Consider the following 24,514-nt stretch of genomic DNA (forward strand, 5'->3'; position numbering starts at 1 on the left):
GTTGTTGCTCCTAGACCTTTCCACTACAGCACTTACAGTTGACCGGGGCAGCTCTAGCAGGGCAAAAATTTGACGAACTGACTTTTTGGAAAGGTAGCATCCTATGACTGTGCCTCGTTGAAAGTCACTGAGCTCTTCAGTAAGGCCATTCGACTGCCAGTGCTTGTCTATGGAGATTGCATGGCTGTGTGCAATTTTTTTTTTACACCTGTCAGCAACGGGTGTGGCTGAAATATCAGAATCCACTAATTTGAAGGGGTGTCCACATACTTTTGTATATATAGTGTATCTTCCAGTTAGTACATGTTCCTTAGAGGTTTGGATTAATTAAATGGGTTCAAACTTTAAATCGTCTTCCAATGGCTGAAGATCTGTCAAATGTTCCTATCTGTCTCCTGTGCAGACTGATACGTTTGTTCCTTTTCTTTAAACCTATTCTCAATTACTTTTGCAGTTAGTATAGTGTAGAATTATATTAAATTAGTCTATGTTTTGTAATAAAATTACTCTTCTGAAAGTTGTTTTTACCTGTAGTTATTGCAAGAAGCAAGTGCCCTTTTTAACGTACTTGCTGTGGAAGTCAAGTTTTCATTATTTCCTTCTCTAATTTGTGGCATGTCATTATTCAAACATGAGCATTTATCTTGGTGGAAAACTTGGGTTTTGAAAACATTCTAAAAGAGACTCAAAGATGGCAGAGATTGAACATCCCAGAGTCTCTTGGGATAGTGAGCCAACAGTTGTTCTTCTTTCTCGCTACCTTATTTTTACTTTTTGAAACAAACCGGTGAGTTTTTTAGAACACATGGACGTCACTGACACAGTAGCTGTCAATCAGATCTAATGAACGTCCATTCTGGGGCTGTTGTTGCTAGTTTGGGCCTAGGAATGATGTTCTCCATCTAATTGGAAGAAGGATTGCTTTCAAAGTATGTGCAGGTCAGAGTGTGAAGAACCTCATAAAAGGTTTCTTTCTTCAGATCTGTTCTTCAGCTAATATTTTCTCACATTAAGTACAAGTAGTGCTGCCTCATCATATCCCTTGATGATTTGTGATCATAAGCCAACCATAATGTGTTACATTGATTCCACAAGTGTATGTATAGGATAGGTCTAGATGTCCACAGCTCAATGAACCATCCAGGTACTAACAATGCCTACCAGTTTACCCTCTAACAAGATAACACTATTGTTAATAGGGAATATTCTATTTTGGAAATTGCACCTCAAACGACTTTGTTCATGTCTGGAGCAAGTTTTGATTAATTTTGTTACCACATTTAGCGGACACAATAATTTGAATGTTTTAACTCACATTTGGACTTAAATGTTAAAGTATGCTCTAAACTGAGCTGTGTTTTTCCTGAGTCACCTGGCAAACCATCATACGTCAGACTAGGTTACCCCAAGGAGTATAATCAATTCAGAAATTCATTTAGTCATTGACACATTAATATATTTACCCCCCAATGTGTTAGTGTTTGTGTATGTAACTGGTAGACAGTATTCATAAACAAATAGTGTGATGTTTTTGACACAACAAAGTCGTTGGGACACAAAACAGTGGGCAAAATGTATAGTGACAGGTGTCCAACCAGACATTGATTATTTTGGATGAGTTACAAAACATCAACAATCTCTACAAAGTCACAGGGAGATTTTAAAAGCATTTTAGAGGTCTTATCAACAATTGAAGACAAAACAGAATCATTGAACCAGTCGTCATGCCTTTCGGTTCTGAATAAAACAAATAAATCAATAGTGCCCTAAAATATGATCAACAAGCCAGTTAAAGGAACAATCACCAAGATGTGCTGTCAGCATGCAATTGTGTTCATATAGACCATGAGTTCTGTTTTCTCCATTGCTAAGTCTTCTGTAAAAACCCTATTGGTTTTTGACAGGGTAATTTGAGAGGGTGGTAATGTAGACTTCTCATTTAAGATTGCCTTAAACCACTTACTATGAAACAAAGTTTGACATTCCACACAGATTGCTTGTCCAAAAACTTCAGAGGTGCTCACAGTTGCGTAGAAAACAACAACATATGTTTACCTCTGTTGACGGTATGTTATCCCAAGACATAAGAGAAGACTAGTAAAATATCCCAACAATACAGGTGTCACTTGTTTCAGGATATACTGTACATACTGTTATGGCACAGCTTTAGGGAGTCACCATGGACATGGATATTGTAGTGACACAGAAATGAAAGGCTCTCCATATTCTATTGTAACTGTAAATGGCAGGTCAGTGTGTAATTGCTAATTTATTCTTAGCCCTGTCTGTCTCTCGGCTTGTATTTTGGCTTGTTCCAATCATCATGACTTCATCACATTGCTACATGTTTTTGTACGGTGTCTGTTTTTTATTATTATTTATGCATAGTTCGGTAATTCAATCTTAGCGCACATTGGTTTTCTGCAGTGCGATTTCTCTCAGGTGGCTTATGCTGTATTGGAGTTGTCAGTGGTGTTATGCCAACAAAGATTGACATTTCATGGACATTGGATTGCCACAATGACCCTTAGACAATTTTTTGTTTTTGTGCGCTTTGAAGTGCATTGCATGACGATTGATATAGAAACAGAAGGTGCAGCAGTCTAATTAAACACACGTTTATCAAATCTACATACAGTACCAGTCAAAAGTTTGGACACACCTACTCATTCAAGGGTTTTTCTTTATTTTAACTATTTTCTACATTGTAGAATAATAGTGAAGACATCCAAACTATGAAATAACACATATGGAATCATGTAGTAACCCAAAAAGTGTTAAACAAATCAAAATATTTTTGATATGAGATTCTTCAAAGTCGCCACCCTTTACCTTGATGAGAGCTTTGCACACTCTTGGCATTCTCTCAACCAGATTCATGAGGTAGTCACCTGGAATGCATTTCAATTAACAGGTGTGCCTTGTTAAAAGTTAATTTGTGGAATTTATTTCCTTCTTAATGCGTTTGAGCCAATCAGTTGTGTTGTGATAAGGTGTGTGGGGGGTAAACAGAAGACAGCCCTATTTGGTAAAAGAGAGAGTCCATATTATGGCAATAACAGCTCAAATAAGCAAAGAGAAACGACAGTCCATCATTGTGTTAAGTTCAATTAAAATATATATTATTCTTGTTTTAGTAGCCATTGGTCATTGAAGGAACATTTGTGTGTTAGATCTTGCCCCAAGCTATTGTTGTCATTAATCTCTGCAATGTCCTTGTTTTTATATCTGAAGAGTTTAGTATACAGTGCCTTCAGAAATTATTCATACCCCTTTAATTTACTTTAAAATTGATTAAATTGAGATTTTGTGTCACTGATCAACACACAATACCCCATAATGTCAAAAGTGACATTTTTGCGTAGATTTTTTAAAATTATTGATAAAAAATTAAAAGCTGAAATGTCTTCAGTCAATAAGTATTCAACTCCTTTGTTATGGCAAGCCTAAATAAGTTAACATGATTTGTGAATGACTACTCCAATGCTGCTATAAGCACAGGCAAAATCCTAGAGAAAAACCTGCTTCAGTCTGCTGTCCAACAGACAGGACAATAACCTAAAACACAAGGCCAAATCTACACTGGAGTTGGTTACCAAGACGACATTGAATGTTCCTGAGTGGCTTTAAAATCTATGGCAAGACTTGAAAATGGCTGTCAAGCAATGATCAACAGTCAATTTGACAGAGCTTCAAGAATATTAAAAAGAATAATGGGCAAATATTGTAGAATCCAAGTGTGCAAAGCTCTTAGATACTTACCCAAAAAGACGCACAGCTGGAATTGCCGCTAAAGGTGCTTCTACAAAGTATTGACTCAGGGGTGTGATTGTAAATGAGATATTTCGGTATAACTTTTCTTATAAATTTGCAAACATATCTAAAAATACTTTGTCATTATGGGGTATTGTGTGTAGATAGGTAGAAAAGTCAAGGGGTATGAATACTTTCTGAAGGCAAGGTACATGGCATGGTGAGTTATCAGAGGCTCCTGAAAAGAAAACTGTCTATCAGTGAACTTGTACTCAAGGGTTTAGGCTCTCACATTGATCATTCACTTTTGGCCCTTTGGCTTGCTACTACACATTTCAGTGAGGATTGCCCAACCTACACAGGTAATATATTAGTGCTTCAAGTCTCAGAATAAAAAAATATGGATGGGAACAATGGTTATTTAATGGCCCAAATGAGATAATTTTAGGATGTTGATAATGGGTTTGTCCTAATTAAGCTTTATTTCTTCCCTTCAAGCAATCTCCGCTCAAATCCAATTCTCTTTTAATTGCCTTTCTTCCTGTACAGGCATCAAATGTGGAGGCATCTTTTTTTCTCAAGGCTTTGTTCGTGCTCTTTTGCATTTCATCATTGCATTGCCACCCCAAAATAATTTGTAAATGTATTTCATGGTTTCATTATTTCAGCCTCCCTGGTAGCAGTGGCAGGGTTGCTTTTTACACATACTATGCAATGAGAATTAATCGGTCATCACAGCACATCCAAAACACGTGTTTGAAATGATAAAGCTTCAGCAGCTGCAATGTTGCTGTCTTTTGCAGCTCTAATATGATGAAGCTATGTTTTGCCATGGTGCATACCAAAGAGTACCATGATGTTTTTATACATAACATGCTAAAAGACTCATTATTGTATGGGCTCTATGGTTAGAATTAAATCATAGCGCATTACACTTTTGATGCAAAACCACAACAATCTTGAAATATTTGTTTAAATCCCAACCACGGTTGACACAGTATGGATTGTTTACTTTTTGCATGATTTGAAAGGCAATTTGTTATGACTGAATTCCGACCCAAGTCTTTTAATTGACACAGTTTCTAGGAAAACAAAGCATATAAGAATGAATAGAAGAAGAAAAAAAACGAAGCGTTGTGTAAATAGTACAATTGCAAAATGGTTTATGGCCATGCTATCGTGGCTGTCCTTGAACCAATGGAACATTTATCCTTTTTTGAACAGGTTATTAAGCTTGCCTTTGAGGAGTTTGATCTTGAGAGAGGATATGACACGCTAACAGTGGGGGATGGAGGGAAGATTGGCGATGCCAGGAGAGTGCTCTATGTGTGAGTACCCTGAATTTATCATTTACTATCTCTGACTATCCCTCCAGCATTCACTGTATGATTTTTTAAAAGTTACACAGACCTACTACTGCATGCTCTAGTCTACACAGATGAAATAGGACAATACATTGTGCAGTTATTCAGATAATACATTGAACATAATTGTCATGTAATTAATACACATTTACCCTTTACTTGAAAATACTGGCCAAAGCTTTTGGAGCATAAAAACAATAAATCGAGCTTCTGATGTGAGTAAGAGACAATAAGTCAATGAGTCATTGAGTTCCATGTGATGTGTTTCAGGCTGACAGGGTCCAGTGTTCCTGACCTGATAGTCAGTATGAGCAACCAGATGTGGCTCCATCTCCAGTCTGATGACACCATTGGGTCCCAAGGGTTCAAGGCCCTATATGAAGGTATGCTTTCCATACTCTTTGAGAACATATACAATGGTCTGCCAAAAAATGGATTTGGTCCGGTTTTAAACCCTGTACATCTACCATTTCATGTTGAGGCCATGCTTATTTGAGTCTCATAGTTGGTGCCACTTTTCCGCATACATAAAATATGATATGAAAGATATGTGTTGGTCTGCCCAGCATGTCCTTGTAACTAGTCAACTATATGTGAATTTCTTTACACCCTGTAGAATGTTCACTGTATGCCCAGCCAAGTCATAAATTCTATAGATTCAGCGAAAGATTAAAGCAAATGGGTCAGCATATGTGCTTGACACAGACACTGATATGTTAGAGTTCTCCAAATGAAATGCACTGGCTGGTTTTGGATAGGCTACCAAATAACATCAAAGCAAAGTTCTATGAATATATCTAAGCATCTGTTTCAATAAACACTAATGTGCAGAATTTGCTTCCACCAGCATAAACGGTAATTCATTTCCAGTATCAGATGGTCGGACTAATTCCTTCCAACTGACGAATAGCAATGAACTTGCACTAATAAGTCATGTGTTGACTGGGCACAGTGTGCCACTCTGGCAAAGTCAGACCCACATTAAAGTAGTGTCATGCTGTGAGAGTGGAAGAGATTTTCGTTACTGATACATACTGAAGTACAGTTTACTTAGGCCCCTATTCAATAAAATATTTTGTGTGGAAACATTGTACGGAAAGTCTGTTGTCACCACCATCAACTTTCCATTTAGAGATTAATTAAGATGTTACTATTACCCCTTCATACACAAGTCTCAACCCTTACTTTATATTGTCACACTGACAGTTTGCACAATTGACAGCTCAACAAAATGCATAACCCTGCACAATGACACCACCTCAATTAACTTTGTGTAAACCCAATTTCACACTAGTGCCTACCGTCCGGGTACCATGTTTGACAGCAAAACCACTGAGTACAAGAAGTGGGACTTATTGTCAGGGGGCCCCATACAGTAGGTGTCCATGTCTACTGTATCTGGGGGAGTATTCAGTCAGCCTTGTTCACCTGTATTATGCATCATATAATTACATCTGTGTGAGAAATGCTGGCATGCATTTGTTGTCATGCATTTCCAGATACATTACAATGCGAGATCAGAGCCAAGTAAACCCATTGCTATGGAAAAATGGAAACATGAGCTTTATTCACTGAGCTTTATTCGGTGGAACTACAGTCTCTTATATAAATATACACTCCCTGTCAAAAGTTTTAGAACACCTGCTCATTCAAGGGTTGTTATTTATTTTGACTATGTTCTACATTGTAGAATAATAGTGAAGACATCAAAACTATGAAAAAACACATATGGAATCATGTAGTAACCAAAAAAGTGTTAAACAAATCAAAATATATTATATATTTGAGATTCTTCAAATAGCAACCCTTTGCCTTGATTACAGATTTGCACACTCTTGGCATTCTCTCAACCAGCTTCACCTGGAGTGCTTGAAGGAGTCTTGAAGGAGTTCCCACAAATGCTGAACACTTGTTGGCTGCTTTTCCTTCACTCTGCGGTCCAACTCATCCCAAACCATCTTAATTTGGTTGAGGTCGGGTGATTGTGGAGGCCAGCTCATCTGATGCAGCACTCCATCACTCTCCTTGGTCAAATAGCCCTTACACAGCCTGGAGGTGTGTTGGGTCATTGTCCTGTTGAAAATTAAATGATAGTCGCGCTAAGCCCAAACCAGATGAGATGGCGTATCGCTTTTAACTTTTAAGAAGGCACACCTGATTAATTTAAATCCATTCCAGGTGACTACCTCATGAAGCTGGTTGAGAGAATGCCAAGAGTGTGGAAAGCTGTAATCAGGGAAAAGGGTGGCTATTTGAAGAATCTCAAATATAAAATATATTTTGATTTGTTTAACACTTTTTTGGTTACTACATCATTCCATGTGTTATTTCATAGTTTTGATGTATTCACTATTATTCTACAATGTAGAAAATAGTAAAAATAAAGAAAAACCCTTGAATGAGTAGTTCTAAAACTTTTGACCGGTAGTGTATATCTATATATTTTTAACATGCAGTATATATCCCAGAAAACAGTTAAACCGAGAGAGTATAAAGAGAAATTACAAACATTTCTCTGTTATTTGTTGTGTGGACATTGATATGATGCTTTGAGTTGTTTATGACATCTCTGAAATGTTTGCATTAACTCTGAAACAGACCACTGTGTACATCAATGGCACATATTTTAATGTTATTTCCTGCTTACTATTTCTTCAATGTTTGTAATTTCACCCACAATATGCATGTAAATGGTAAACATGTCCTGGACATCTGATTTGACTCCCAGCTCATCATAATTTAGGTTATTGGACAATAAATTCAGCGATGGACAGCCACTTTTTACATATTAGTGTTTAAGAGCATGGTACAGTATATCCTTAGTAAGACATTTTACATCTCCATCACGGTTGCGATCGGGCTGATATGCCCTTAACCTGATTGTGGAGCCTACGCATAGATCCCTCAACTAATTGCTCTTGGCAGCTCCAAAGGTATTTAACCGGCACTTAACATCTCACAAAGGTTGTTGAATGTGCTGCTGGAATTAAACTCATCCCCTGTAGATTATTGCTCAGCTGGGCCAGTGGAGCGATAGCTACTGAGCTGGCACGCTGGTTGTTAACACAAAAAATTAACTCTTCCAGAACGTCATTTTGCTCCTGCTAGAAAATGCACCTGAACATGTAGAGGAAATAGACAACAGTTGGCATGCCGGTATATTGCTCTCGCTGTCTTGTTTTCTATTGGATTATATCGATGGTTCTAAGATGATTGTACTTGTGTAAGGAATGTTGTGTTAGAGGAAAGCTGTCATGTTACGTTTTCAGGATCTGAAGATTGCTCAGTGGATGTCAGTTTTAGGACATTCAACCCTAAGAGCAACTAACCAGATGTCCTTGGGAATTGAAACCACTGAATGAACTTGAACATGGTAACACTTTGTTGCAGAAATCGACAAAGGAGGGTGTGGGGATCCTGGCATCCCGGCCTACGGCAGAAGATCGGGGGAGCGTTTTTTACACGGCGACATGCTGACGTTCGAGTGTCAGGCGGCCTTTGAGTTGGTCGGCGAGAGAACGATATCATGCCAGCAAAACAACCAGTGGTCTGGAAACAAACCCAGCTGCTTGTGTAAGACTCCATTTCAAAATGTATGACTTTAATTAACAGCGCTCTCATTTAGATATATCCATCTGATACACCTACATAGTCCCAACAGTCCGAAGGAAGGTGTTATGACTATACCCCCTGACACATGTAAAGCCGTCATCATCTCTGGGATTTGTTGTCGCTTGGTCAACACTCCCCACTGTCCATTTTGGAGCTATACAATTCAAAGATCATTACTCCCGTCATTTAGACATTGCTCACTGAGCTTATGAATTACAGTTTCTATACAGAGGCCTCAAGAGTTTATTTTTTATTTAAAGTAAGAGCTTCTGTTGCAGGTAAGTCTGTATTGTTAGTTAGTAGAGTTCAATATTTTCAGTTCACCCTCTCTCTGGCATGCAGGCTGACACCAGGGTTAAGCAGCTATACAGCCAAGGGCAGTCAGCTCTTGGTTGATAGCCTCTCTACTGTCATGACACTGGGTTATATTCTTCCACCTGGTGCAGTTAATAGAATGTGTGGCACCTGAAGAATTCAAAGGAAAGCATGATTCCCAACCATTTCAAACAAAATGTCTTATAAAAGAGCTAATTTATCTCACTGTGTGCTGCATCAAAGCATGATGGCAGATCTGTGTGTGTGCCCCTATCTATTTTTGCAGTTTCCTGCTTCTTCAATTTCACCACCCCATCAGGAATAATCCTCTCCCCCAACTACCCCGAGGAGTATGGGAACAACATGAACTGTGTGTGGCTTATTATCGCAGAGCCAGGGAGCAGGATTCATCTAATTTTCAGCGACTTTGAGGTAGAGCCCCAGTTTGACTACCTCATTGTGAAAGACGACGGGATGTCGGAGCCCACCACGTTCGGCACGTTCTCCGGGAAGGATGTACCCTCTCAGATAGCCAGCAATGGACACATCATGCGCCTGGAGTTCCAGTCTGACCACTCCAACACTGGGAAAGGATTTAACATCACTTATACAAGTAAATGGCCCTTCCTTCTAAAGCTATTTGCGATTTTGCTATATATTGCAGACTCTGGGCCCCTCACAATGTCTTCTGTTATGCAATTCAGAACTGCCTGTGGCACAAATACTGAGTCAAGGGGTATCTATAGTGTCTTTTCATATGTGTTCAATCAGGTATACTCTTACAAGGGAAGTTAGGAATCAGAATTATTAACAAAGCACATTTTAATGTTAAAGTCTGATTTCAATTAGAGGATCCCTATCTGAGAATGGAGACTCATTAGCTAGAAGTGGGTGGCATCATTCTATTTAACAATTTGTATGGCCATACAATACATTACCCTGTGTACAGTCGTGGTCAAAAGTTTTGAGAATGACACAAATATTGGTCTTCACAAAGTTTGCTGCTTCAGTGTTTTTAGATATTTTTGTCCGATGTTACTATGGCATACTGAAGTATAATTACAAGCATTCCGTAAATGTCAAAGGCTTTTATTGACAATTACATTAAGTTTATGCAAAGAGTCAATATTTGCAGTGTTGACCCTTCTTTTTCAAGACCTCTGCAATCCACCCTGGCATGCTGTCAATTAACTTCTGGAACACATCCTGACTGATGGCAGCCCATTCTTGCATAATCAATGCTTGGAGTTTGTCAGAATTTGTGGGTTTTTGTTTGTCCACCCGCCTCTTGAGGATTGACCACAAGTTCTCAATGGGATTAAGGTCTGGGGAGTTTCCTGGCTATGGACCCAAAATGTTGATGTTTTGTTCCCAGAGCCACTTAGTTATCACCTTATGGCAAGGTGCTCCATCATGCTGGAAAAGACATTGTTCGTCACCAAACTGTTCTTGGATGGTTGGGAGAAGTTGCTCTCGGAGGATGTGTTGGTACCATTCCTTATTCATGGCTGTGTTCTTAGGCAAAATTGTGAGTGATCCCATTCCCTTGGCTGAGAAGCAACTCCACACATGAATGGTCTCAGGATGCTTTAATGTTGGCATGACACAGAACTGATGGTAGCGCTCACCTTGTCTTCTCCGGACAAGCTTTTTTCCGGATGCCCCAAACAATCGGAAATGGGATTCATCAGAGAAAATGACTTTACCCCAGTCCTCAGCAGTCCAATCCCTGTACCTTTTGCAGAATATCAGTCTGTCCCTGATGTTTTTCCTGGAGAGAAGTGTCTTCCTCGCTGCCCTTCTTGACACCAGGCCATCCTCCAAAAGTCTTCGCCTCACTGTGTGTGCAGATGCACTCACACCTGCCTGCTGCCATTCCTGAGCAAGCGCTGCACTGGTGGTGCCCCAATCCCGCAGCTGAATCAACTTTAGGAGACGGTCCTGGCGCTTGCTGGACTTTCTTGGGCACCCTGAAGCCTTCTTCACAACAGTTGAACCTCTCTCCTTGAAGTTCTTGATGATCCGATAAATGGTTGATTTAGGTGCAATCTTACTAGCAGCAATATCCTTGCCTGTGAAGCACTTTTTGTGCAAAGCAATGATGACGGCAGGTGTTTCCTTGCAGGTAACCATGGTAACAGAGGAAGAACAATGATTTCAAGCACCACCCTCTATTTAAAGCTTCCAGTCTGTTATTCTAACTCAATCAGCATGACAGAGTGATCTCCAGCCTTGTCCTAGTCAACACTCTCACCTGTGTTAACGAGAGAATCACTGATATGATGTCAGCTGGTCCTTTTGTGGAAGGGCTGAAATGCAGTGGAAATGTTTTTTGGGGATTAAGTTCATTTTCATGGCAAAGAGGGACTCTGCAATTAATTGCAATTCATCTGATCACTCTTCATAACATTCTGGAGTATATGCAAATTGCCATCTTAAAAACTGAGGCAGCAGACTTTGTGAAAATTAATATTTGTGTCATTGTCAAAACTTTTGACCACGACTGTAGACAAATCTATGTTTTCCCTATAATTAAAACCAGCAACATCCCATTTTAATTATTATTAATTATATTACGTTTGATTAACTGGTCAATATATAAGTTACCTATGAATTCAATGAAAAGATTTCACACAGATGACATTATGACAAATGAAATACTAATTTGGCCCTTTTCTCTCAATACTACACTGTTTAAAGGGGCCTTGGGAATGTTTGTCATTTTAATAATTTACAATCCTAACATTTTAATGCATATTTTCATGCAAATTTGTCTACCAGTTGGCCTCCAACATTTTTTATCTGTAAACACGAGATAAGAAAAACAATAATACTGCAAGGCAATTCCAAACCTTGAAGGTAAACATTAAATATATTTGCCCTTTTCTGCTGATAATTTAGAGACATTATCATGAAACAGTAAACAGTAATGGTAGAGGTCTGTTCATGTCCTCTGCCTCGAAATACACTCTGTAGCACAAAAATATTGAACTGATCCAGCTGTGCCCAGTGTTAATGGAATTATGCTTGTGCCATACTGAGCTGAAATTAGGTCTGAGTATTGCTGTCCCCAGTTCCTGTTTGCTATCTCTAGGACACATTCTGTTCTTGAACTCTCCTGGCCGGGTAGACTATGTAGAGACATGTCTCTCCGCAGATCCTGGATTTCTTTGGTGGAAGAGTAACAGAGGCAGGCTGCAGTGGTGGGAAAGGTTAATGAAATGGAGGAGGATGTTGTTACCGTTCTTATTCCGCATATCCATCTGCATCCAGGGGCGTCATGCACCCCAAAAATCTGAAGGGGCACAAAGTATGTGAGGATGGCTGGGGGAGGTGGTCTGGAGGGGGGCTATTCATTGGTAGTTCTTTTTTTAAAGAAACTAAATATGCTTCTCTGCATCTCTGCTAAAATCTTGGTAAAAGATTGAAAGGAATGTCAGTCTTATTTAGTATATTTAGTTATTACTTGTTCTAAAGTCTACCAACCTTGCCAGCAGGCATTCCAGCTAAGATAGTTAGACAAGCTAGCAACTCTAACTTGATTGATAGCCAGAAATGGCTTCTTGGTAGCTAGTTATGACGTTGGGAGATTGGGAACCTGTCTGGGCTAGCTAAAGCCAACTTCATAAAATATTACCCCATAAAGTATTACCCCAAAAAATTATAAAAATAAATAAAATATTCCTCTGCCTGCACCCGCTGGACCCTCCTGTCACGGTGGGAGAGTGACTAAGACAGGGATGGTTTTTTGTCGTGGAGGTGTCAACCATGTGATGGGGATGGCGGGGGAGTGACTAAGACAGGGATGTGTTTTTGGCGTGGAGGTGTCAGCCATGTGATGGGGATGGCGGGGGAGTGACTAAGACAGGGATGTGTTTTTGTCGTGGAGGTGTCAGCCATGTGATAGGGATGGTGGGGGAGTGACTAAGACAGGGATGTGTTTTTGGCATGGAGGTGTCAGCCATGTGATGGGGATGGCGGGGGAGTGCCTAAGACAGGGATGTGTTTTTGGCGTGGAGGTGTCAGCCATGTGATGGGGATGGCGGGGGAGTGACTAAGACAGGGATGTGTTTTTGGCGTGGAGGTGTCAGCCATGTGATGGGGATGGTGGGGGAGTGACTAAGACAGGGATGTGTTTTTGGCGTGGAGGTGTCAGCCATGTGATGGGGATGGCGGGGGAGCCTGTGGTGTGGCAACACAATAGCACCATGGAACTGGTGTGTCACCGTGTCAGGAGGAGAGGGACATGTCTTCCAATCTGGTGTGGGGAGTCACTGTCAGCGAGCAGGCGTGTATTGACAATGAGGCAGGGAAATGAAAGTGTTGCCTTCATGGCGTCAGTCTTCGCCACTGTGCTGTGTTCATGTTGTTGCCTGATTAGCATCTATTCTCAATGAGTAAATAATTAACCAGGTTTTCATAATGTTCTCTGGGATAAGACACATGAGTTAAATGTGACACCGAATCCAGTTTGATATCTTCTTATTGATTAAAAAACAACAGCACAGAAAACACTGAAATCACTGAAAAACACTGAAACCAGTTTTATTTTCCTCTCTAGCATTTGGTCAGAATGAATGCCACGACCCCGGCATCCCTGTCAATGGCCAGCGGTATGGGGAGCACTTCTTGCTGGGGAGCTCCGTGCTCTTCACATGTGATGAAGGCTTCATCAAAACCCATGGGTCTGAATCCATAACCTGCATCATTCAGGATGGAAACGTAGTGTGGAATGCAGCAGTTCCTCGGTGTGAAGGTACTGTATAATGTTGCACAATAATCCATATAATCCTATGAATAGCCAGTGGAATCTGCCAATGTCATCCTGACTCCCTTGGGTTGGAGTGGGTGGGCACTGGGCATATCATTGTTGTCATTTGGTGAAACATTGTAGAGCCACTGAAAGTATGCTACAATTCTACAAGTAGTAAAGTATACCCAGTCTATACTGTTAAATTCTGCATACTGTTGCATATAAACTTGTAAGCTCAGAACATGTCAGTTGCCACTAAGATGATACTTTCCCCTATAGCACCTTGTGGGGGACATTTAACAGCTCCAACCGGAGTTCTGCTGTCCCCTGGCTGGCCGGGATTCTACAAAGATTCTTTGAACTGTGAATGGGTTATTGAAGCCAGCAAAGATCACGCCATCAAGATATCCTTTGACAGGTTTCCCTATTTTGTTTAGAATGTATCTTATCACTGATGCAGCTATTTCAATTTCACACAATCATTCAGTTTGAGATAATCTGCCATGATTGGCTACATACAATTGCCTGCCTGGAATAGTAGCTTCTAATTCACTTCCCTTTTCCCTCCTTTTTTGTCTATTTCTATGTAGATTCCAGACGGAGGTTAATTATGACACACTGGAGATTCGGGATGGCCCCTCCAACTCCTCTCCTTTAATCGGAGAGTATCATGGCACTCAGGCGCCCCATTTTCTCATTAGCACCAGTAATTACATGTACCTGCTATTCACCACGGACAACAGTCGCTCCAGCGTGGGCTTCCAGATCCGCTATGACAGTGAGTTCTACGGTTTTCAATTTGAAATGTATCCACAGGGCTACCTTTGAAAAGCTGAGGACATTGTGTTTGCAATCCACACATTGTTTCATGGCTACAACTGGAATATCGCTTTCATGTGTGTGCTGCTGATGTCAATATTGACTCGTGTGGTGGGTGTTGTGATCACAAGAAGTGTAAATCTAATTTCACAGCTCCTACACCATTTCAATATTACTGAAGTGGTGTAGGAGCTGTGAAATTAGATTGACACTTATTTTTGATAACTTGTCATCATTAGTGCTGTTGCCTGAACAGGACTGTGATTTAAATGCCAAATAATTGGTGATTACAAAGGCCAACCTCATGACATTTAGCTCATGAGATGTAACTTTATTACATCACCAGTGATAGCACTATGTCAAATGCTGAGGTGTATGCGGCGGTGAAGTCAGGCGCAAGACACAGAGGATCAGTAATGACTACTTTACTTTCCAAAGTAAAATACGCACAAAACAAAAGCCTCCAAACACAAGAGGAGAAATGTACGCGGAGTGCGTAATAAACAAGATGGTCAATGCCGAACATACATACAAGAGACGCGGACAATAACACACAAAGGCAAACATAAAACAAGGGAACATATATGGTACATAATCAATACAGAATACGAAACAGGTGTACCAACTAGACAATACAAGACAAACATCGAAACATCGAGCGGCAGTAGCTAGTACTCCGGGGACGATGAACGCCGAAGCCTGCCCGAGCAAGGAGGAGGAGCAGCCTCGGTGGCATCCGTGACAGTACCCCCCCCCCTTGACGCGCGGCTCCAGCCGTGCGCCGACCCCGGCCTCGGGGACGGCCAGGAGGACGCGGAGCAGGGCGCGTGGGATGACTCCGGTGGAACTCCGTCAGGATGGAGGGATCTAAAATGTCCCTCCTAGGCACCCAGCACCGTTCCTCCGGACCGTACCCCTCCCACTCCACGAGATACTGCAGACCCCCCATCCGACGTCTCGAATCCACGATGGACCGGACTGAGTACGCCGGAGCCCCCTCGATGTCCAGTGGGGGCGGAGGAGTCTCCCGTATCTCATTGTCCTGGAGTGGAAAAGCTACCACCGGCCGGAGGAGAGACACATGGAACGAGGGGTTAATGTGATAATCATTAGGCAGTTGTAACCTGTAACATACCTCGTTCAATCTCCTCAGGACTTTAAATGGCCCCACAAACCGCCGACCCAGCTTCCGGCAGGGCAGGCGAAGGGGCAGGTTTCGAGTCGAGAGCCAGACTCCATCTCCAGGTGCGTACACAGGACCCTCACTGCGGTGGAGATCGGCGCTCGCCTTCTGCCTACAGATAGCCCGCTGCAGATGTAAATGCGCAGCGTTCCATGTCTCCTCCGAGCGCCGAAACCACTCATCCACCGCAGGAGCCTCGATCTGGCTCTGATGCCATGGTGCCAGAACCGGCTGATACCCCAACACACCCTGGAAAGGGGTCAGATTCGTAGAGGAATGGCGAAGGGAGTTCTGGGTGGTCTCTGCCCAGGGGATATACCCCGACCACTCCTCCTGCCGGTCCTGGCAATAAGATCTCAGAAACCTACCCACATCCTGGTTCACTCTCTCCACCTGCCCATTACTCTCAGGGTGGAAACCCGAGGTAAGGCTAACCGAGACCCCCAAGCGTTCCATGAACGCCCTCCAGACTCTAGAGGTGAATTGGGGACCCCGATCAGACACTATATAATAATAATAATAATATGCCATTTAGCAGACGCTTTTATCCAAAGCGACTTACAGTCATACGTGCATACATTTTTTTGTGTATGGGTGGTCCCGGGGATTGAACCCACTACCTTGGCGTTACCACTATATCCTCGGGTACCCCGTAGTGCCGGAAGACGTGGGTAAACAAAGCCTCAGCAGTCTGTAGGGCAGTAGGGAGACCCGGCATTGGGATGAGGCGACAGGCCTTAGAGAACCGATCCACAATGACCAGAGTAGTGGTATTCCCCTGGGAAGGGGGAAGGTCCGTGACAAAGTCTACCGATAGGTGAGACCACGGCCGTTGTGGAACGGGTAGGGGTTGTAACTTCCCCCTGGGCAGGTGTCTAGGCGCCTTACACTGAGCGCATACTGAGCAGGAGGAGACATAAACCCTCACGTCCTTAGCCAATATTGGCCACCAGTACTTTTCACTAAGGCAGTGCACTGTCCGGCCAATACCACGATGTCCAGAGGAGGGTGACATATGAGCCCAATAAATGAGACGATCACGAATCTCGAGCGGAACGTACGTCCTCCCCGCTGGACACTCTGGAGGAGTAGGGTCGGTACGTAACGCCCGCTCGATTTCCGCATCGACCTCCCACACCACCGGTGCCACCAGACAAGACTCCGGCAGTATGGGAGTGGGCTCAATGGACCTCTCCTCTGTGTCATATCGCCGGGACAGGGCGTCTGCCTTACCGTTCTGGGACCCTGGGATGTAAGTGAGCTTAAAAACAAACCGGGCCAGAAACATGGCCTACCTAGCCTGATGAGGGTTCAGTCTCCTAGCTGCCCGGATGTACTCCAGGTTACGATGGTCAGTCAGAATGAGAAAAGGGTGTTGAGCCCCCTCAAGCCAATGCCTCCACACCTTTAGGGCTTGAACCACGGCTAGCAGCTCCCTGTCCCCCACGTCATAATTACGTTCCGCCGGGCTGAGCTTCTTCGAGTAAAAAGCGCAGGGCCGGAGTTTAGGAGGCGTGCCTGAGCGTTGAGACAGTACAGCCCCAATACCGGCCTCTGACGCGTCCACCTCCACCTGGAACGCTAAAGTGGGGTCCGGATGCGCCAGCACCGGAACTGAGGTGAACAGGTCCTTCAGTTGTCCAAACGCCCTGTCCGCCTCAGCCGACCACTGCAAACGCACCGGGCCCCCCTTCAGCAGGGAGGTGATGGGAGCTGCTACGGATAAACCTCCGGTAGTAATTGGCAAAACCCAAAAACCGCTGCACCTCCTTAACCATCTGCCAATTACGCACGGCTGAAACGCGGTCAATCTCCATCTCCACCCCTGACGCGGACAACCGATGGCCCAGGAAGGAGATGGACTCCTGGAAAAACAGAAATGTCTCTGCCTTGACATACAAGTCATGCTCCAACAGCCTACCCAACACTCGACGCACCAGGGCTACATGCTTGGCTCGTGTAGAAGAGTAAACTAGAATGTCGTCAATATACACCACTACACCCTGCCCATGCAAATCCCGGAAGATCTCGTCCACAAAGGATTGGAAGACTGAAGGAGCATTCATTAACCCGTATGGCATGACGAGATACTCATAGTGACCCGAGGTGGTACTAAATGGTGTCTTCCATTCATCTCCCTCCCTAATGCGCACCAAGTTGTAGGCGCTCCTGAGATCCAGTTTTGTGAAGAAACGCGCTCCGTGTAATGATTCCGTCATACTCGCAATCAGAGGGAGAGGATAACTGTATTTAACAGTGATCTGATTGAGACTACGGTAATCAATACACGGGCGCAACCCTCCATCCTTCTTCTTCACAAAAAAGAAACTCGAGGACGCAGGAGAAGTGGAGGGCTGTATGTATCCCTGTCTCAGAGACTCGGCTATGTATGTCTCCATAGCCGCCGTCTCCTCTTGAGACAGAGGATACACATGACTACGCGGAAGTGCAGCACCTGCCTGGAGGTCTATCGTACAATCCCCCTGTCTATGAGGTGGCAATCGCGTCGCCCTCGTCTTACTGAACACGAGTGCCAAATCATCATACTCAGGAGGAATGTGCAGTGCGGGCATTTGGTTCGGACTTTCCACCGTGGTCGCCCCTACGGAAACACCTAGACACCGCCCGACACACTGGTCAGACCACTCCTTGAGAGCCCTCTGTTGCCACGAAATGGTGGGGTCATGGGAGATTAACCAAGGAAGTCCCAGCACCACGGGATACGCAGGAGAGTCGATCAGATACAACTGAATGATCTCCTCATGACCCCCCTGCGTCCTCATCTTTAGTGGCGCTGTGACCTCCCTAATCAACCCAGATCCCAACGGACGGCTATCTAGGGCATGAATAGGAAAGGGCACATCTACTGGTAGGAGGGGAATCCCTAACTTAACACAAAAATTACGATCAATAAAATTCCCAGCTGCGCCTGAATCGACTAGCGCCTGGGAATGAGATGCAACCTGGGGAAATACTACTTGTATACACAGGTGAACAACAGAGAGCTCTGGGTGAGTTGGGCGCCTACTCACCTGGAATGACTCCCCAGTGCGTGACCTGTTGCCTCGATCCCCTGGAGACCCTCCCCAGCACCGAACCGCAGTGTGTCCTCTACGGCCACAGTTGGTGCAGAGGACGGCCTCCCTCCGGATCTCTCTCCTCCTCTCTCTAGCGCCAGCACCCCTGAGCTCCATAGGGCTCGGCTCGGAGGTGCTGGGGAATGGAATGGACGGCCCCAACTCCGGACGTCCGCGGGTAGCCAGCAGGGTATCCAGACGGATCGACATGTCCACCAACTGATCGAAGTTTAGATTGGTGTCCCTGCAGGCCAACTCTCGTCGAACGTCCTCTCGCAGGCTGCACCGATAGTGGTTGATGAGGGCCCTCTCATTCCACCCCGCATCCGCCGCTAGAGTCCGGAAGTCCAGGGCGAACTCTTGTGCGCTCCTCTTCCTCTGTCGGAGGTGGAACAGACGCTCCCCCCGGGAGAACTCTGCGTAGCTGATGGTGGCGGCGTCTATTCCCCTCCATTCGGCATTGGCTCACTCCAAAGCCTTGCCGGATAGACAGGAGATGAGGGCGGAAACGCTCTCGTATCCCGAGGGCGCCGGGTGTATGGTTGCCAGGTAGAGTTCCACTTGAAGTAGGAAACCCTGACACCCGGCTGCGGTGCCATCATATGCCCTCGGGAGCGAGAGCCGAATCCCACTGAACTCCGGAGATGGTACGATGGGGCTGGCCGATGGTGGTGGTAATGTAGGAGGAGGTGTGGGCAAGCCTCCTCTTTCCCATCGGCGCAGGGTGTCCATCACGTCTTGTATGGCGGAGCCGAGTCTATGGATCATGGCGTCCTGGCTGCTGACCCGATCCTCCAGTGACTCGGTCACCGCCGCTGCTCCTGCTGACTCCATGGGTGGTGTGTTATTCTGTCAAATGCTGAGGTGTATGCGGCAGTGAAGTCAGGCGCAGGACACAGAGGATCAGTAATGACTACTTTACTTTCCAAAGTAAAATACGCACAAAACAAAAGCCTGCAAACACAAGAGGAGAAATGTACGCGGAGTGCGTAATAAACAAGATGGTCAATGCCGAACATACATACAAGAGACGCGGACAATAACACACAAAGGCAAACATAAAACAAGGGAACTCATATGGTACATAATCAATACAGAATACGAAACAGGTGTACCAACTAGACAATACAAGACAAACATCGAAACATCGAGCGGCAGTAGCTAGTACTCCGGGGACGACGAACGCCGAAGCCTGCCCGAGCAAGGAGGAGGAGCAGCCTCGGCGGCATCCGTGACACACTAGGCTGTCATTTACAATAAGATGATTTAGTAATCTATCAACAATTCAATAGTGTTGTAAGATAGCTAGCCAAATTCTTCCTCCAAATAATATTATACAGTGCATTCAGAAAGTAATCAGACCCCCTGACTTTTTCCACATTTTGTTTTACGTTACAGCCTTATTCTAAAATGGATTCAACTGTTTTTTTCTCTCATCAATCTACACACAATACCCCATAACGACAAAGCAAAAACAGGTTTATAGATTTTTTAGCAAATGTATTTAAAAAAAACAACTGAAATAACACATTTACATAAGTATTCAGAACCTTTACTCAGTACTTTGTTAAAGCACCTTTGGCAGCGATTACAGCCTCGAGTCTTCTTGGGTAGGACGCTACAAGCTTGGCACACCTGTATTTGGGGAGTTTCTCCCATTATTTTCTGCAGATCCTCTCAAGCTCTGTCAAGTTGGAGGGGGAGCGTTGCTGCACAGTTATTTTCAGGTCTGTCCAGAGATGTTCGATCGGGTTCAATTCCGGGCTCTGGCTGGGACACTCAAGGACATTCAGAGGCTTGTCCTGAAGCCTCTCCTGCGTTGTCTTGGCTGTGTGCTTAGGGTCGTTGTGCTGTTGGAAGGTGAACCTTCACCCCAGTCGGAGGTCCTGAGCGCTCTGGAGCAGGTTTTCATCAAGGATTTCTCTGTTCTTTGCGCCATTCATCTTTCCCTCGATCCTGTCTCCCAGTCCCTGCCTCTGAAAAACTTCCCCACAGCATGATGCTGCCACCACCATGCTTCACCGTAGGGATGGTGCCAGGTTTCCTCCAAACGTGATGCTTGGCATTCAGACCAAAGTGTTCAATCTTTGTTTCATCAGACCAGAGAATCTTGTTTCTCATGGTCTGAGTCCTTTAGTTGCCTTTTGGCAAACTCCAGGTGGGCTGTCATGTGCCTTTTACTGAGGAGTGGCTTCCGTCTGACCACTCTACCATAAATGCCTGGTTGGTGGAGTGCTGCAGAGATGGTTGTCCTTCTGGAAGGTTCTCCCATCTCCACAGAGGAACTCTGGAGCTTTTTCATAGTGACAATCGGGTTCTTGGTCACCTCTCTGACCAAGGCCCTTCTCCCCCGGGCCAGCTCTAGGAAGAGTCTTGGTGGTTCCAAACTTCTTCCATTTAAGAATGATGGAGGCCATTGTGTTCTTGGGGACCTTCAATGCTGCAGAAATGTTTTGGTACCCTTCCCCAGATCTGTGCCTCGACACAATCCTGTCTCGGAGCTCTATGGACAATTCCTTCAACCTCATGGCTTGGTTTTTGCTCGGACATGCACTGTCAACTGTGGGACCTTATATAGACAGGTGTGTGCCTTTCCAAATCATGTCCAATCAATTGAATTTACCACAGGTGGACTCCAATCAAGTTGTAGAAACATCTCAAGGATGATCAATGGAAACAGGATGCACCTGAGCTCAATTTCGAGTCTCATAGCAAAGGGTCTGAATACTTATGTAAATAAGGTATTTCTGTTTTGCCAAAATATCTAAAAACCTGTTTTCGCTTTGTCATTATGGGGTATTGTGTGTAGATTGATTAGAACATGTTTTTATTAAATCCATTTTAGAATAAGGCTGTAACGTAACAACATGTGGAAAAGGTCAAGGGGTTTGAATACTTTCCGAATGCACTGTATACTGTCCTTTTAGTACATCCTTACTCTAATCAAGCTTTCATACTATATACTCACAAAAAATGTATGCCATAAATGTTTCCTATATTAACCTAACCGTAATTACTATAGTACAATGCTGGCTGTCGTTATTAAGTAAGCAGGGATGAGACCTGACTACCAAGTCCAGACAGATGGCTGGAAATTGTTAATGACATCTATTGTGCTTTATAAACATTTAATGTATGCTATTGGGAAAAACTCATTAATAAAATATACATTTGATTATTATTACAATATTTTCTATGAGGACAACCCTCCACCAAGGGATGAAATGGAATGAGAGGGAAAATGAGAGATAACTTGTGGCTCCCCCTCATGATTTATACAGTAAAGAGCAATTTTGACACCATTCTCTATTACATTTAGAGCCTGAAGGTGGAATGAAATAGTTCTTTCTATCCCCAAAGGCGTTATGATGGAAACAGATTCCTGCTTAGATCCTGGGATCCCGGTCAATGGAAAGCGGCATGGGAACAATTTTGCCATTGGCTCCAGGGTGACATTCAGCTGTGATCAAGGCTACACGCTGAGCGATGTGGAACCCATCGTGTGTGAGAGGAACCATCAGTGGAACCACGCACTGCCCAGCTGTGATGGTAGTGTATCCAATCTAGCCCCGCCCAACCCTTCCTTCCATCCTCTCCTTTTTCCTGTTCCTGTCAGCTGCACTGACATGCATGGCAGCACTTACTCAGCCTTCTCCTCACACTCCCCATCACATTCACAGAGTGAGATGTGGGAGACACAACGCCCTGCTAACGAATCTCTCTCTTATCTGGGGGAAAGGGTAAGCCTCTTTGACTCCCCTAGGGGGCTGAGTTCATTAATTCTTGATGAGAGGAGAGGTGACTGGAATATGCACACTAAGATAACTTTGGGTGGCAGACAACAGAGAGTCAGAGAGGCAGTAGACAGGGTGGACATTCTGCAGGAAGACATTATTCCAACTGTTTATCTCATTTGTTTCCCGCTACTTGGGCTGAAAATAAACTTGTACAGCATTTCTTTCCAGTAAGTAGAGTAAAGCGTTTGACCATCAGGTTTTGTACACCCAATATCATCCTCCAGACAACTAGCTTATCAGTTGTATTTTCAATTCTAGCCAAGTCTGATTCAGAATGTGTTCTCTTCTAAATGTAATTCTGAGCTTGACCTTCATGTTCGACAGTGGTGGCATTTCCATTCAGATATGTGAAATGTTTGCTGCCGTTGTATTTGCCTATTTGTCCCTCTTACTCACTCTATCATTTCACAAGGCTGTAGGCATATGCAATAGACAGTTCCTGTTCTAGACAAAGCTGCTATCTGGTTATTAAATAGGATTTATCACCCATTCATTTCAGGAAGAGATACAATGTTTTATATTAGAATGAGGTTACGGCACAATACTTTTTGGAAATGGTGAGAAATAATGAACAATCACAGAGCATAACATTGATCATCCATCAATGGTTTGTTCTTGTAGTATCATTCTTAGAACCCTCATTCTTAGAAGTGCAGCAGAAATGCATGCTTCACTTCCCGTAGAAATGTTCCACTAGTCATGCATCCTGAGCACCTGTCTCCTCCTGCCCACTGCTGTGTTTATGGTGGAAGCAGGACTTAAGCTCTTAAGAGCAGGGCCATCTTTATGATCCATTTCATTGTGGCAAAGACGATACTGTAGATATGGATTGTTTACGCCCACAATTGGTCTTATCCATGTCTCATCATAAAAATACTGTGCTGCCTTTGTGGCCTGCTTTGTGATATCTATACCAGAAGTAATTTGTAATGATTTCCAAGGATCCCTCACTTTGGTGGAAGGTACACCTTGTTTTTCACAAGTACAACAAAAATATCTCCCCCTCTTCCTTCCAACAGGATGATTCAGACCTCAGTACATATGTAGATGCATGCTGGGATATCATGCAATTATGATATTTTATTTGTCTCACACTCAAAAGAACAATCTTCGCTGATTAACTTTCAGTGGTAGCCTTGGGCATGTATGATAACACGCGCAACATGAGCCCCATTTAATCACCAGCATCTCCATAGCCAACGGAATCGGGTATAATTGCAAGTGCCAACTCCATACATTTGTTCATGGGAACCTGTGCTATCTTAGGAATGTCTACTTCATTTTTCAGCTATTTTCATACCATTTAACAGATCCTCACACCAATTATAAACACTGAGTGACTTCAACCTCACAGGCTAGAGGTTCTGGACCTCTGTTTGTCTATTCACATATACATTCATGCTACAGATTCCATGCTTCGCAAACATGGTAAGAACAATTAAAGCATAATATTTACATGGAAGCCAACATAGATTAGCATATTCCTTTAACTTGTTCTTCCTTTTTTATTCATCTCATAATTAAGGCAGTGATAAGTTGTTGTTTCGACGACTCTGCCTGACTGTCTCCACTGACAGGGTCTCTCCTGTCAGAATTCTGCCTCGGTTATTACATTTGCTTTTGATCTTCCCAGACAGACTCACTATCAGCATACAGTAACCCACGTCTTCATTTTACTCAGCTTTAGTTGGGTAAACTCTGAGGCTTTTAATCTAGAAACATGTGTCTACGTCTGTTTTTCACACTGTCATCAGGTTTGTCTCTACAAATAACATGGAGGAGCGACTAAAAGTTTGTTTAGAACATTTACAAAGTGCAAAAGAGATTCTCTTACACCCAGG

The 24,514-nt window shown here is 43.5% G+C and overlaps 1 protein-coding gene across 1 annotated transcript in view; it reads left to right on the forward strand.

Moving 5' to 3' along the window:
* LOC121575262 (CUB and sushi domain-containing protein 1-like) overlaps nucleotides 1-24,514 on the forward strand; it is a 190,404-nt gene that overhangs the window by 9,219 nt on the left and 156,671 nt on the right. The window contains exons 4-11 of the mRNA XM_041888234.2: nucleotides 4,978-5,081; nucleotides 5,388-5,500; nucleotides 8,508-8,690; nucleotides 9,331-9,657; nucleotides 13,606-13,800; nucleotides 14,077-14,215; nucleotides 14,388-14,575; nucleotides 22,237-22,425. Of these exons, the coding sequence (XP_041744168.2) occupies nucleotides 4,978-5,081; nucleotides 5,388-5,500; nucleotides 8,508-8,690; nucleotides 9,331-9,657; nucleotides 13,606-13,800; nucleotides 14,077-14,215; nucleotides 14,388-14,575; nucleotides 22,237-22,425 (1,438 nt within the window). The remainder of the gene's footprint in view (nucleotides 1-4,977; nucleotides 5,082-5,387; nucleotides 5,501-8,507; nucleotides 8,691-9,330; nucleotides 9,658-13,605; nucleotides 13,801-14,076; nucleotides 14,216-14,387; nucleotides 14,576-22,236; nucleotides 22,426-24,514) is intronic.

The sequence above is a fragment of the Coregonus clupeaformis genome, chromosome 1 (assembly GCF_020615455.1).
Source record: "Coregonus clupeaformis isolate EN_2021a chromosome 1, ASM2061545v1, whole genome shotgun sequence".
In the NCBI taxonomy this organism is placed as follows: Eukaryota; Metazoa; Chordata; class Actinopteri; order Salmoniformes; family Salmonidae; genus Coregonus; species Coregonus clupeaformis.